We start from the raw sequence: 13,347 nt of genomic DNA, 5'->3' as shown, positions 1-13,347 counted from the left end.
TCCTGCAGGCGTCTCTGTCCTTGAAGGGGTGGGGGGGATAAAAGGGGGCACAGCACAGATGGGCCCCGTTGGGGCTGCTGTGCATTGTGGGGTTGGGAGCGGTGGGGGAAGGGGGGGTTGGGGGGGGGGGCTCTGTCCTGGGGTTTGGAGGAGCTCCTTCCTGCTGCTCGTTGGCAGAGCTCAGCTCTGTTGCTGTTTATTAAGCCACGGAGCTCCATTGCCCTCTCGGTGCGCTGATATTAAGCGATTTGTTATGCAGTGGAGTAACAGAGGCCTGGTGTCAGCAGCACTGGGGGCACGCAGCTGCAGTTGGGGGGCTTTGCCACGGACAGGAGACGCGATCGCATCGAGCGAGCAGTACCGGAGCCCATAAATACAGCGGTACTTTGTCAGGGCACAAATGTGTGCAGCCCCAGCGATGGGGCTCTGCTGGAGGCTCCGCTCCACCAGCAGCAGCAGCAGCAGCGGCTCCGCTCATCTCTCTGTGCGTTGCGCTCGGCTGCTCCCCGCCAGGGAATGCATCTCGGGGTGGGAGGGGAGGATCAGCCAGCGGGTAATAACCGTCTGCAGGAGGAGAGGGAAGAGCTGGGGCTGCGCTGAGGAGAGGAGCAGGCTGCAAATCACCTCAAACAGCGAGCAAACAAATGGCTGTTTGGCGTGGCAATTTGCAAAACCTAGAGGCAGGCTGTTAAAAATAACAGGTTTTATTGGAAGAGATTCATTTCGCCAGGTTGATGGGAAACGTTGGGAGCGGGAGATGGAGCACAGAGAGAGGGGAACTGCAGGGCTGGGGGCTGCAGCCATGGGCACGGCGCTGCCACCCGCGTGTGAGCTCACTCTGGCTGTTCTGCTTCAGAGAAAAGCTGCTCACTCCGGCTGCAATAGAGCCAGGGGGGAGATGTGGGCCCACAGAGCCCCTCGGGACCTGAGGATGGCAGCGCTGTGTCCCAGCACTCTGCTGCAGGACGGGGTGCAGCTGCCGCCCAGTCGTATATGGCGGCGTGGCCGTAGTTGGTGCCATCTCCTGGCCCTGTGGATGTCTGTGCTGTGCTCAGCCTCCAGGCAGCGGGGAGCTGAGGAGCAGCGTTGGTGCCACCGCCGTCACCGTGTGCTCTGGCACAGGTAGGCCCAGTGGCTGTGTCTGAGCAATGGGCTTTGAGCAGTGCTACAGCAATTCTGGAAATTCTGCAGCAATCCCAGAAGGGCTTCGGAGACTAAAGGTAATGTTTCGCCTGCCCACCTCTCCTGCCTTCCCTCATCGGGTGGTGAGCTCTGAAAGGTTCCTAGCACCAAACGCAGCCTGACGATAAGTGCTGGATGGACTTAGAAGCATGAGGGGTAAAAGCTGAGCTGCAGCCCTGTCCTCCTGGTGAAAGGCCACTGAGCTGTGCTCCTCACGGAGAAACAACCAGGAGCGAAGCCTAAGCGAAACCAAGGTGAGGGGAACCAACTCAGCAGCCCCTGCGGTCCCCACGGCTGCACTGCAGTCCAGGTGCTCACCCAGGATCCCCAGCAGTAACACACAAAGCTGGTCCCACGTAACAACCCGTTTATTTCATTGCATTTTGTATTTCTGAGCTTGCTTCTGAAGTGAGAGTCGAGATCTGCCCTTCCACGTTACCACCATCGAACTTTCACGAGGCTCTGTCTGCAAGCAGCTGGCTGCCAGAGGCCACGTGGGGTGAGGCTGATGAGGCTGGGGATGGATGGAGCAGTGCCTGCAGGGCTCGGGGCAGCCCCAGGTGAGTGCAGCAGGACCTGCAGCCTTGCACCAAATGTCGTCGTCTGGCCACATGCGCTCAGCCAGCATGCCTATGCCTCTCCTTGGGGTGGGTGTTAAGAGTTGGAGAGGTTTGAGAAATAGCCTGCAAGGAACGGCAGGCAATCTGGGAATAAGGGGGACTCTTAAATCACTTGCAAGTTGTAAATCAAGGCTGGCTGTTTATCTAAAGGATCTGCCGCGGCTCAACGGCAAGAATCAGGCAGCACAATTCATTTGGCCTGACTTAAATAACTGCAAGGTAAAAGCCTCCCTATTGCTAAGGGGATAGCAGGATGCTGTTGTTGTTCCCAGCAATACTGGTGAGGCATTCACTGTAAATGCATATAACTCTTGCTCTTGATTTCAGTTAATATCAGAATAGGATTTCTAATGTGGCTGAGAGTGCCGCCTCTCCAGGAGGGTTAAGCATTGGTTTCCAGTTGGCAGTGATGCTCCAGGTGGGGACAGGACAGAACAGCTGTGAGGGCCGGGGGTGCTGGGCTGGTGCTGCAGGGATGTCACCCAACAGCTGAGTGCTGGGAAGCCGTGTCTGGAAAATGACTCTTTGTCCCAAAGATCTGGAAGGAGATGGGCTACGACCCTTAGATCTCCTTCAGCAATGTGCAAAGTCTCCTTCAGTGTGCAAAGCATAAGTCTGGAGGGGTTGGGACAAGGCACCCACCCCACCTTCCAACACTGCTTACAGAAAACCTTTCACCCACAGGGGAGGTGCCTCGGTCAGCACCCAAACAGGGCCGTGGTTTCCCCTGGAATGACTCCGGGTGTTGCTGACGGGATTCTCCCAGGTGAGCACTGCACGGTGGTGGTTCTCCTCTCCTCTGCCAGCTGCTGTGAAGGTCCTCATGGAGGAGGTGCCCTCTGTGCCCCCGCGCTCTCCCGTTGCTGCAGCTCCTCCAGCAGGAGCAGGATGCTGTCGGTGAACTCGTTGCGCTGCCTCCCCATCCCACGCAGCTTCACGGGCTGCAGGCTGGCGTGGGGTGGCTCGTATGGGTGTGGGCAGCACACCTCGGTCAGGAACAGCCAGGTGCTGTCAGGGTCCACACGCATCAAGTGGCGGAAAACGCTTCAGAAAGCAATGGGAAGAAAGGAGAGAAGAGTAAGGAGAAAGGCTTTTGATTTACATCCAATGGGGTCATTGTAAGCAGCTCAGGAAGACGCTGGCGCTGTCTGCAACCCACACTAAGAGCTGAATGCTGCTCTGAGGGTCCTTCAGTCTCTCCCACTCTGATTTCTTATTAACTGCCTCTACGTTTTCTTCCTTCTGCACAGCGTTTTCAGAAAGAGTTCTTTCCTTTGCCTGGTGCTCTCTGGCTGTGCTGGTGGGAGCAAACTGCTGCTGTCTGCGGGGAGCACCAGGTCTGCTCTGTCTCCCTGGCTTATAGTGGGTGGCTGCACAGAAATCATCCCCATTCCTTCTGCCCGGGATGGGTCACACCGGGCAAGAAAGACGAATCACTGGGAAGTAAATGTGAGAATGGGGACTGCTGTTCTGCTGCTATCAACCTCCACCAGCACACGTACAGCTTTCACTCTTACGTTCACAGCAGAGAGCTCTTGGTCTCCAACCCCTCCCCAAAGGATCTGCTGCTCCCCAGAGAACTCCACTGCCTCTCCTGCCCACAGTGGTCCACGGTGTGGGATCATCTCCCGGTAACCCGGAGTGCTGTGCAGCTTAAAGAACAACTTGACTCTTACAATTCCAAACTAACTCTTTGGGCAGTATCTAAGCAACCTGTTTCCATGGCAAAGAAACCCGGGGTTAATCCAGGTTTGTTTTCTGTTGTTGTTGGGTTTTTTTTTTCTTTTTAAGTTAAAATATCACTTCATTGAATGTTGCCTCGTGCAGGTGGTGGTCTTAGTAGGCTTCAGCCCAGCTTGGGAATGACAGCTGCCAGTAAGAATCCAGTAAGCTACACAATCAAACCAGAGGATGTCTTAAATGCCGTGTAATCAAACACGGTATCTAAAAAGATCCCAAAATAGCTCAAACTTGTTCCAGTTGTGTTAACCAAGTGGTTCTTGAGGCACGGGGCAGTGAGGCTATTCTGGTGCCTGGGCTTCTCCCAGGCTCTGAGCAAAGCCAAGGCACAAATGGGCTGGCAGAAGCAGCAGCCTGTCTGCCTTTTGCAGCTGTGCTGGGTATTAAGTGGAGACAGGTCACTGCAGGCTGCAGTAGGAGCTGGGAAATTATTTCTGCGCCTTGGAAGAAACATTCCTACCCAGAACGGTGACGGAAAGGTCAGATGGTAAACTTCACAGACTGTAAACATTTATTAAAAAGAAGTGTAAATTTCAAAACAGTCACTTCAAACTGAGGAAAAACGTAGAGCTATTTGTAAAGCACTGACACAGGCCAGTGGCAATTCCTTCATCTTTTTTCCTTCAGGGTTTGACGTTTTGTTTTTCCTCAAGCTGAGGGAGTTGGAGGTGATGCCACTTTGGAAGTTGATCAGATGCTCAAATTCACGTTTCAATTTGCACTGTTTTTTCCCCCCCATCTCATTCCTGACACCTCACAATGCAGCCCCTCAGCTGAGAAGTGTTTGGTCACCTTCCCTGCAGGCGCGTTGGCTCATTTTCAATCAAAGCAAAGCTGTCCCTCTGCTCCCTGCTTTCCCCAAACCTTGGTGTTTTCATTTCTTTAAACAAGATTTGGGTAATATTTATCTCCTGGAATACTACCAACAGTCATAGTAAAGCCCTGCTTTCCCTGCCTCAGACGTGCTGGAGTTCTTTTTTCCCAGCATCTATTTTTGCCCGTGGAGTTCTGCACAAAGCTGCATTTACCAAATTCACTTACTCCCACTGCTTCATCCAATAAAACTACAGGGTCCCATAAATGGGATTAAATGGCCTCCCTGGAGCACCATAACGTTCCTGGAAGACAAAAACCTGTTCATTTGGTTTTTTTTTGGTGATGGCAGCACCTCGGCCCAAAACTGCTGCTCAGCCCTTCACATCGCCACAGAACCTTCGCTTTAAAATCAGGCTTAGACAACGAGGGGAGTTATTGCAGCTGGCTTTGGATGAGCTGACCTTCCTCCTGGCAGGTCACAACTCACGAGTTGTGCAAGAAACCAAAAAGGTGAGCAAAAACCAGTTAGCATAAATCAACGTGGCACGTGGGTTCCAGACATCCTTTTACCCTGTATGATTTCGGTAGTGATAAAGCTGAGTTATGTGATGTGTGTTGGCACTCGGGCTGCAGCTAAGATTAGTTCTGTTCTATCTGTTTTTAGAAGCATTTAAATTGCAGAATATTTCATGTAGCAGGCTGATAATTTGCCCTTGCCTAAATGCACATCATATGGCTAATTCAGTATTTTCCCCCCCCTCCATCCCTAGTGCGTGTGTGAGAAATTACACGGCTTTTCAGCCTGCTTTGTTAATGATTTAAAAGCTTAAGTTTCCAAACAGATAAATCCTGGTGTTCTGCTTTCCATGCCAGCGTTGCTTACACAGACGAACATTATATTGTATCAAGGATATGCAAGCCTACAGCAAAGAACCCCTTTGCAGAACAAATGCTGCTGAAGCCTGCTGCGATGCCATAAAAGCCACTAAGGTAAAAATAAACTGACTCTCACCAACTCCGGAATACAAACAAAGGTATGGCTCCAGCTTCTGAGAGCTCTGTCTGTCTCAGCTGCTGCCCAGCCACACAAAAGCTCTCGCACACCCCTGGGAGGTCTGCACTCAGGTGAAAGGGAGCTGACAGCTTTTCCCTTTTTAACAGTCTGCCCTCTGAAATCTGCTGTGCCTGCTGAACCTGCTCGCAGCTGGCTGCCTCTCCCATTAGGGGAGGGAAGGTGGGCCACACAAAGAGGGTGGCTCTTCCCCATCCTTCAGCAGGAACAGAGACATGTGGTGTTCTTATTCGTTTTCTACGTTCCTTAACTGGACGCATTTTGTCTGCTGAAATGTCTGCCCTCGTTTCCAGGTGACAACATATGGCAGCAGTGATTTCTTATCCTGACAGCAGGAACATGTTGAGCAGGATTCTGAACAGCAACTAGCAAAGTGTGTCTGTCAACGCTTCATAGGGCTAATGCATGTTCACCTAAACTGTTCGTGCTCTTTTAACCTCTCCCAGCCTTTGCAGAGCAAGACTGGTGCCAAGACTGACAGCAGCCTAAGCAACACAGGTTCACCTGGCTGAGCCTGGGGGGAAAAGGCCTTTTTTCCTGCCTAGCTGTGGGCTGGCAGGTGGAGGAGGTAAGCCATTTCACTGGGGCCTATAGCAGAGCTGTTCTTCTGACAGGCCTGATCCACATGGATAATTCATTTTGAATAATACCTGAGAAATTCTATGAGAGACTCTTTTCTATGAGACGTAGACATGCTAGGAAAAGGAATGAGAAAGGAGCAGGAGGAAAGGGGTTACTGTGTCTTCCCCCTCTCCCCAAATTACTTGTACACCAGATAGATCTGCGTTTAAGAGACATTACCTCTGAGCAGCTTCTTGCAACTTCATGGGTTGCTTGGCACTGAGGTAAACCAGGCAAGCATCTGCCACTTTATTCAGGTCACTCTCACCTGCAGAAATGGAACGGAAAAGAAGGGTAGGAGGTAACCTACTCAGCTGCTGCCACCTAATAGAATCTGCTCTAAATTGGCAGCAAAGGGCTTCTGAGACTTTGAACTGTCTGACCCGGAGCTCTTTTGACCTCTCCTCTTGAAAATCTTGCTGTGGAGCTAGGAAAGCAATCAAGAGTATTGAGAGAGGAAAATAGCAACCAGCCAGCAAGCCTTCTCCCTCATCAAAGTCAGCTCCAGAAATTTAACCTAGAAGAATTTCAGAGAGTTTCATTCCATAGAAGAATAATATGCTGCATGTAAAGGGTCATCCAGAGAGATACCTCAAAATGGAACCAGTCAGCCAGAAGTTTCATCTGGGTGCTGGTTTTCAGTTAAGAACAAAGCATGGCCCAGCAGGTCTGACTGCAGCAACTCAAGCATTCCACTTTGTACCCATTCTAATGCACAAATAAGACAAGTAGTCAGATTCTGTGTGGTACTGGGAAACTCTCTCTTGGGGAGTAAAGAGTAACAAGACACTCTTTAGAGAAAGGACAGATTAAGGTCCAGCAGGACCTGGGTGGGATGAATCTGGAGAAGATCTGGAGATCAGCCTGCAGGGCACCAGAAGAGTGGGAATCAAGTGCAGGCCCGGTTAGTCATGATGAAAGGAGTTACATCAGACAGAGATCTCATACAGTCCACGCTTCCCCTGGTACTCACCCATGTCCAGCTTCTCGCACAGAGAACCCAGTCCCTGCAACACAGCGAGCTGTAACTTGTAGGCAAGTGTGTGGTTGTATACAGGCCCAGCTCTAGCACTTGCTGCAGCTTGGCTGAGGAGGGAGCTGGTCAGCTTAGGCAGGACGTCTTTGGAGAATCTCTGCCTCAAAAAGTCCCCACACTTTTGTGCCAGGGTACACAGCACCTAGTGGAGAAACTTCAGTTACTGGAGGTTGAGTGCACCTACAGGTCTGTGAGTTGGCTGCTCGAGATTACTGCACCCAGCAGCTCCCTGGATAACACATTCTCTATTGATTATTATTACAGTGGAAAGGAATGTGACCACACCTGCCACCACCTCCCACGTAAAGCAGAAGGTAAACGTTTGACACAGAGGCTGGGTGAGCTGCACCTTGCTGCTCAGTTTCACACTGTTCTCTTTCTGGGACTGCTCTTCTTTCCTCAGCAAGGCAAAGGTAAGGGTGGTTTGTGAGGGCCTATTCAGAACTGCTGGTGGAGCCTCTGATGGAAGACGCTTTTCAAGAGTGAGTCCTGCACAGTGGTTTTGGCCTTGTTTTAGAGCAGGCACATGTGATGTATGGCTACTCTGAAATCCTAGTGTGTGGCTTCTTGAATTTGGGGAATCAAAACTTTCCTTTTATTCACACTGAAGGATTTGAAAATGAGTCTCATTCTGCACAGCAGAGGAAGCCCAGTGAAACTCTGGAGCTGTCAACCTCAGGCAATGCGTTTGTTGTGTACCTTGTGATTCACGAAGAGAATGCTGTCAGTTGGCATGGCCAGGAAATCTTTTAAAATGTTATTATGAGGCTAAGTCTGCACTTAACCTCTCCCCTCCCCTGCCAACGTTTCAATTGCAAAACATTCCCCTCTCTTCAGTCTAAGACTTCCAAAGGGGGCTGCCGAGGCTATGCTTCCTGCAAGGGTACAGTTGCACTGTATAGTATCATGATTTTATCTGTGGACATGCTGTGGTTAAGAGGGCTACAAACCTACTCAGTGCAAGGGAGGTGATCCTGTTTTCTGAATCACATTTAAAAAAAAAAAACACAAAAATAATTCCATAAACTCAGAGTTTCTCTCACTGGCCACAGTAGCTTCTGAGCTGCTTGCCTTCTGAGCACCAGCTTGAAGGCTGTTGGCAAAGATTCACTGCTGTACCTTGAAGGCTCTCAGCACTGCCAGAGGGTCATCGCTAATCAGCCGAGTGACAAGAGCTGGCCAGACACGATGAGCCATGGGAAGCAGATGGTTTCCATGAGGATGCAGCACAGTTACACAGAGCTCCAGCACGTCCAGGACCTGTGCACAAGGGATAGGAAACAGACTTTCAGAACACTGCAGCACCAGGCGTTCAGGCGGATGCCCCGTACCACAGCAGGGAGCAAGGACAAAGAAAGATTCTAACACAAAAGGGCACGGTTTCACCTCAGCGTGAGCTGGGATAACTGAACGCTGCACAGAGCACTGGCCTACTCTGAAATCAACAAGCAGTCCAGTGATGTAACTCATGCAGGGCTACACGGCCAGGCAGAACTAAGGACAAGATTTCCAGGTGGATCCTGCAGGCTGAGCTGTGCACTAGGACCCCACCGTTCCTGTTGCACAGCAGCAGGATCACCTCATAGGGCTGAGGCCGCTGTAGTAAGAATCTGGGTTATGCCTCACTGCTGCATTTTTCTGTCTTGCTTTGCAGTTTAAAAGGAGGACACCTTCAAAGGATATTATAATTTAAAGAAAAAAAAAAAAAGCCAGGCTTACAGCATTGCTTATCACAACCCCAGCAACTTCTGAAATGTTTGTTAGTCTGTGAAGGAGGAGGATGGGAGAGAGATCTTCTCCTTCCTCCACCAAAGGCTGAGGCATGATGGCTTCACCGTTGTGAGCGCCAAGGAAACGTGCTTGTCACAAAGCCACCCTTAAGATCACACACAGCCTGGCTGCCATTCCTAACACAGGCTACTCTCAGAAAACTCTCTCCCTTTTCTTGCCGACACTTGGATGGCCTGTCCTGAATAAGCATATGGCAGCACTAATCTTGAGACAGCAGGAAGCCCCACGTGCATTGTGTACACCTCGAGGAGGCTATCAGCCCCTCCATGGGCACCACCTGTCCCTTAAAGCACTGTTCACTCACCTTCAGCCGCACACGGAGGTTCCTGTCAGACAGCAAATGGATGCACCTCTCCATCACATCTTTGGCCAGCTGAGCGTGGCTTGGCAGTGGAGTTTCTCCTTCTGTGTCACAGTTGCTTGGCTCAGGCTTAGCAAGGGGGGAAACCTCATCTGGAGGACAAAACTGTTACTGAAACCATGAACATGACTTGGAAATTCTGGGAGATCAGAATACCCACCCACGGCTACTCTGCAAATTCCCAAATGAGACCTTTGGCATTTCTGAGCATGTTTAGATATAGCTAAGTATATGCTTGAGCTCTGTGAGTTAAATGGCAGATTCAGACGGTGGGACTGAGGAAGTTTTGCTTTCTTGACTGGACAATGCAATTGGTCTGACATTTGCAGTCTCTCTTCACCACGGACTTCTTTATTTCCCATTGATTTTTATTAAAAATGAAAAAGCTTGGATATTTAAAGATGAAGTACTTAAAGGTCAGGATTGCAGCATAGTCCAGTAAAAACTATGAAGTTCCCTATGTGAATGTCTGCAGGGCCTTCCAAGGCCAAGTGGGAAAGAAGCAGCAGCATTATAAGACAAGAGAAAATGGTATAGGGATTCCCAAAGGAGGGTGAGGAAGCTGAAATAGGATTCTGAAAAGAGGCAAGTTTGGGTCCTGGACCCAACAAAGCAAGAACACCAAGCAGCACCTCACATGAGCTACAGTCAGCTCAGAGCAAACCTGAGATTGTCATGAGCACATCAGTCTTTCAACCCCATCCAGAGCCCCTCAGCTGACAAAAGGAAGCCTCAGAAATCACTGTCTTTGTCTAAGCTGAAGATATTCAGCTCCAGTACTGACCTGCCTCCTCGTCACCTGAGTCAGAAAAGTTGCCCTCTGCAATCTGCTTCTGCTTGATGTAGTCGAGGAAGAACCGCTCCACTTCTTGACTTGTTATCTCCTGCTGTATGTGGGACAAAGTCCTGCTCTGCCCCTCGGCAGCCTGCCTCTGCTGGTGCTCCTTGCTGCAGGACAGCCCAAACCACTGGACTGCAAAAGAGGAACTGATACATCACTAAGCACTCATAATTCCTTCCTGCAAGACAACAAGCTATCACAGTTTCCTTGAGACGAATATAACATTTAAGCATGGGATTGAAGTACGTAACCAGGGAGAAGCTGTCGCATCACCGGGACCTCCCATGACTGTTAAAACCCTGATGGACACAGCAATACACCCCACGTGCTTCTACAGAACATTTATGGGAGGAGTAAAACTACCCTTTTTGAACTGCAGCCCCATAACTCTGCAGGCCAGGCAGACAAAGTGGTTATCATTATCGCCTATAAGCAAAGCAACTGGTTATTACTGCCCATAAGTAAACGTTGCAGTACCTCAGCTACTTGAAACTTCCCATGGCAAGTCCAAATGTCAAAGCCAGGGACCCTTAGTCACAGCAACACTGAATTGTGCAAAGTAAACATCACTTAGATACCTAGAGCTGCCATTAAGGAGTGGAGAACACCAAGGAAGGTGGAAGCCTGGTCATTGTAAGACTGATCTAGTGCAGACAGGACATCTTGGATAACGTCTTCTACCAGTGGCAGCAAGCTGGCATCCGAGTGCCTCAGCATCGTGCCCAGGACCTGGGCAGCATGTGGCTGGTGTGCCAGCTGACGCAAGTTCAGGGAAATCCCATTCACCAGATAGTCAGAATTCTCATTAATCAAACTCTGCACAGAGTCATAACCGCAGGCCTCGCATATGTCTACCAGCGTCCCCTGTGCTGTCTCGCTGATGAGCAGGGTCTTGTCACCAGCCTTTTCCAACACTGGGTAGAGAGCTGACAGCAGAAGCAAGCGGAACTCTCTCCCCAGGACGGCCGCAAAGCAGCCGACCCCCTCCAGCTGGATGCAGAGCTGCCACACGTTGCTGTTCATGGTGCGAGTCGTTATGTGCTGCTCCGGGGATGGCAGAATGCTGCTGGACGCAGCTCCGGGGAGGGCAGCAAGTCCTGAGCGTGGCACAGAGAGCTGCTCATGGCTGACCTCCTCTGTATCAATGCTAGTGACCAAATACCAGTTCGCCTGGTCTGTGTACTCCTCAAGAATGGACATTATGGACCCTTTGAGATCATCCATGCTCAGTGAGACTTCCCTTTCCTGAAGGACATCCACCCCCACGCCAGCAGCTCCCGCAATCAGTTCATTGAGGACCATGGCAGCCTGCTTTCGGTACACGGCGGACTCGCTGTACAGCCCCATGAAATGATCCACGAGCAAATAGATGTTCCCATAGTAGCCAAGGACACGACAGACTTGCTGAAGGAGCTGGAAGATTTTTTCCTCCGTGAAGAAGCGGAAGTATTTTCTCTGACACCTGCCCTTCTGCACACCGTGCTGCACGGAGCCCGAGGGGTCGTACCCACCCACACAGCCCCAGCGTCTGTCTTCCACTATCTTCACATCCGTCACATCCAGCTCCAGAACCTGCATCAGTGCTTTGGACAGGCGGTGGAGGTGGGATACGGAGTTGAGGACAACGTTAACCTTGGGGCCCAGCAGCTTCAAGTAGCCAAGTAATAAGCTCAGAGTGGAAAACTTGCCTGTGTCATCCTGAGAGTTCATCAGGCGAGGAAGGGCTGTGGCAAGGGAATGGAGGTTCTCTGAGAGAACATCAGCGAGAGCCCTGCTCTGTGCTATCACCTGCTGCTCTGCAATGCCTCGCAGCACTTCGTTACACCTGCTTTGCACTTCGCTGTTCTCGTCGTTAACCAGCCCCACCAAGGCCTTTAGCAGGTGGGTGAAGGAGTCCACCAGCGACAGCCTGCAGTTGCTCAGCAAGTGCTGGACGAGTTCCACCAGCTCCAGTCTGACTTTCCAGTGAGAGTGAACCGAAGAAAGCTCGACGGTTTTACGAAGGAGGAGGGAGAGTTTTTCTGAGGTACTTCTGCTCCACTCAGGCCCTCTATGTACAATCAGTTCTGCTATTCTACTTTGTTCTACCGACGGCTTTTCTTTCTGCTTTGGGACTCTGGCCAGCTGCTCATCAGCCATTACCAAGCCAACGATCTGATAAAAGAGCCTGATGGCAGAAACGGTGGTTCTGTGCCCTTGTTTGACGTCCCCAGCAATAATCCGAGACAGCGCAATAGAAACGCCGGGCAGAAAAGAAGCAAACAAATCCCCGCATCGCTGCGCCTCCTCCTCACGTAGGCATCGGTGCTCCTGGCACTCGCACTGCAGCAGGAGGACCTGCAAGCACTCCAAAGCGGCCAGCTTGATTTGCTTTGCTCTCTCTCGCTCTGCGAGGCCCAGGAGCAAAGACACGGCGAACCCGAGGAGCGGCAGGCAGGACGGCTGATACAGAGCAACGATCGCATCCCCCTGAGCCGAATGCATCAGGGCGAGCAGCGCCCGCACCGCGGCCAGCTGCAGCTCCTCGGCCGGCGCCGGGGCTCCGTGCGGGGCGGGCAGGCAGGAGCAGAGCTCGGACAGCAGCTCCCGCAGCAGCCGCGGGCTCCTGACGCGGGTGCCGAGCAGCACGGCAGAGAGGCACTGCAGCACGCGCTGCACCACGCGCTCCCGCCTGGGCCCGGGCACCTTCAGGGCGAAGCGCAGCGGGAACAGGACGTACTCCTGCAGCTCCTGAAGGGCCCCCGCGCCCACGGCTGCCAGCCGGGCCTCCAGCTGGGCCACGTTCTCCACCGTCTGGGCCTTGGTCAGCTGCACGCAGGCAGGGCGCAGCGCCCCGAAGGCCTCCTGCGGGGTGTCGAACACGGCCATGGCGGGGTGCCCGGGGTGGGACGGCCCTGCGGGTTCCCCCTCGGAACTGAGCCTCAGAGCGCGGCCTCGGGGCCGGGCGGCGGGGCAGCGCCTACCTGCTCCCGGAGTGAGGCCCTCGCGTGCGGGAAGTGACGGGGGCACGGCGCGGGTTCTCGGCGCGACAAAGAGCCCGAGAGAGATCAGCGGGGAGAGCGCTGTCAGAAAAGTCGCGGTTGCTCGCACTGCGCACGCGCCTCCTCGTACAAAAAGGCAGCGCGCGTCCGCGGCGTCTTGGCGGGCTTCGCCTACGGGCCGCGCATGCGCCGCACGCCGCCCTCCCGCCCCGCTCGGCGGTCGCTGTGTCGCTTGTCCCTCCTGGCGCCCCGTAGACGCTGCCCTTTGACCCCGCGTGGCGGGGTG

At 52.4% G+C, this 13,347-nt stretch overlaps 1 protein-coding gene across 1 annotated transcript; it reads right to left on the bottom strand.

Moving 5' to 3' along the window:
- Positions 1-1,532: 1,532 nt before the first annotated feature.
- Positions 1,533-13,168, bottom strand: TTI1 (TELO2 interacting protein 1). Its single transcript, XM_001234098.7, has 7 exons — positions 10,659-13,168; positions 10,024-10,212; positions 9,183-9,331; positions 8,207-8,347; positions 7,025-7,229; positions 6,232-6,319; positions 1,533-2,846 (listed from the first exon to the last, which is right to left on the bottom strand). The coding sequence occupies exons 1-7, from the start codon at positions 12,946-12,948 to the stop codon at positions 2,624-2,626; spliced, it is 3,285 nt and encodes a 1,094-aa protein (XP_001234099.4). The 5' UTR covers positions 12,949-13,168; the 3' UTR covers positions 1,533-2,623.
- Between the last annotated feature and the right edge of the window lie 179 nt (positions 13,169-13,347).

This window comes from Gallus gallus, chromosome 20 (genome assembly GCF_016699485.2).
Source record: "Gallus gallus isolate bGalGal1 chromosome 20, bGalGal1.mat.broiler.GRCg7b, whole genome shotgun sequence".
In the NCBI taxonomy this organism is placed as follows: Eukaryota; Metazoa; Chordata; class Aves; order Galliformes; family Phasianidae; genus Gallus; species Gallus gallus.
This window is presented reverse-complemented; position numbering and strand designations above follow the sequence as displayed.

What these genes read in the sequence shown, in the direction of transcription:
- TTI1 (XM_001234098.7), bottom strand. Translation starts at nt 12,948, where the DNA reads ATGGCCGTGTTCGACACCCCGCAGGAGGCCTTCGGGGCGCTGCGCCCT. An exon ending in CTCCTTAATGGCAGCTCTAG is followed by an intron (nt 10,213 to 10,658) that starts GTATCTAAGTGA and finishes CCTCTTTTGCAG; the next exon opens with TCCAGTGGTTTGGGCTGTCC. An exon ending in CTCAGGTGACGAGGAGGCAG is followed by an intron (nt 9,332 to 10,023) that starts GTCAGTACTGGA and finishes TTTGTCCTCCAG; the next exon opens with ATGAGGTTTCCCCCCTTGCT.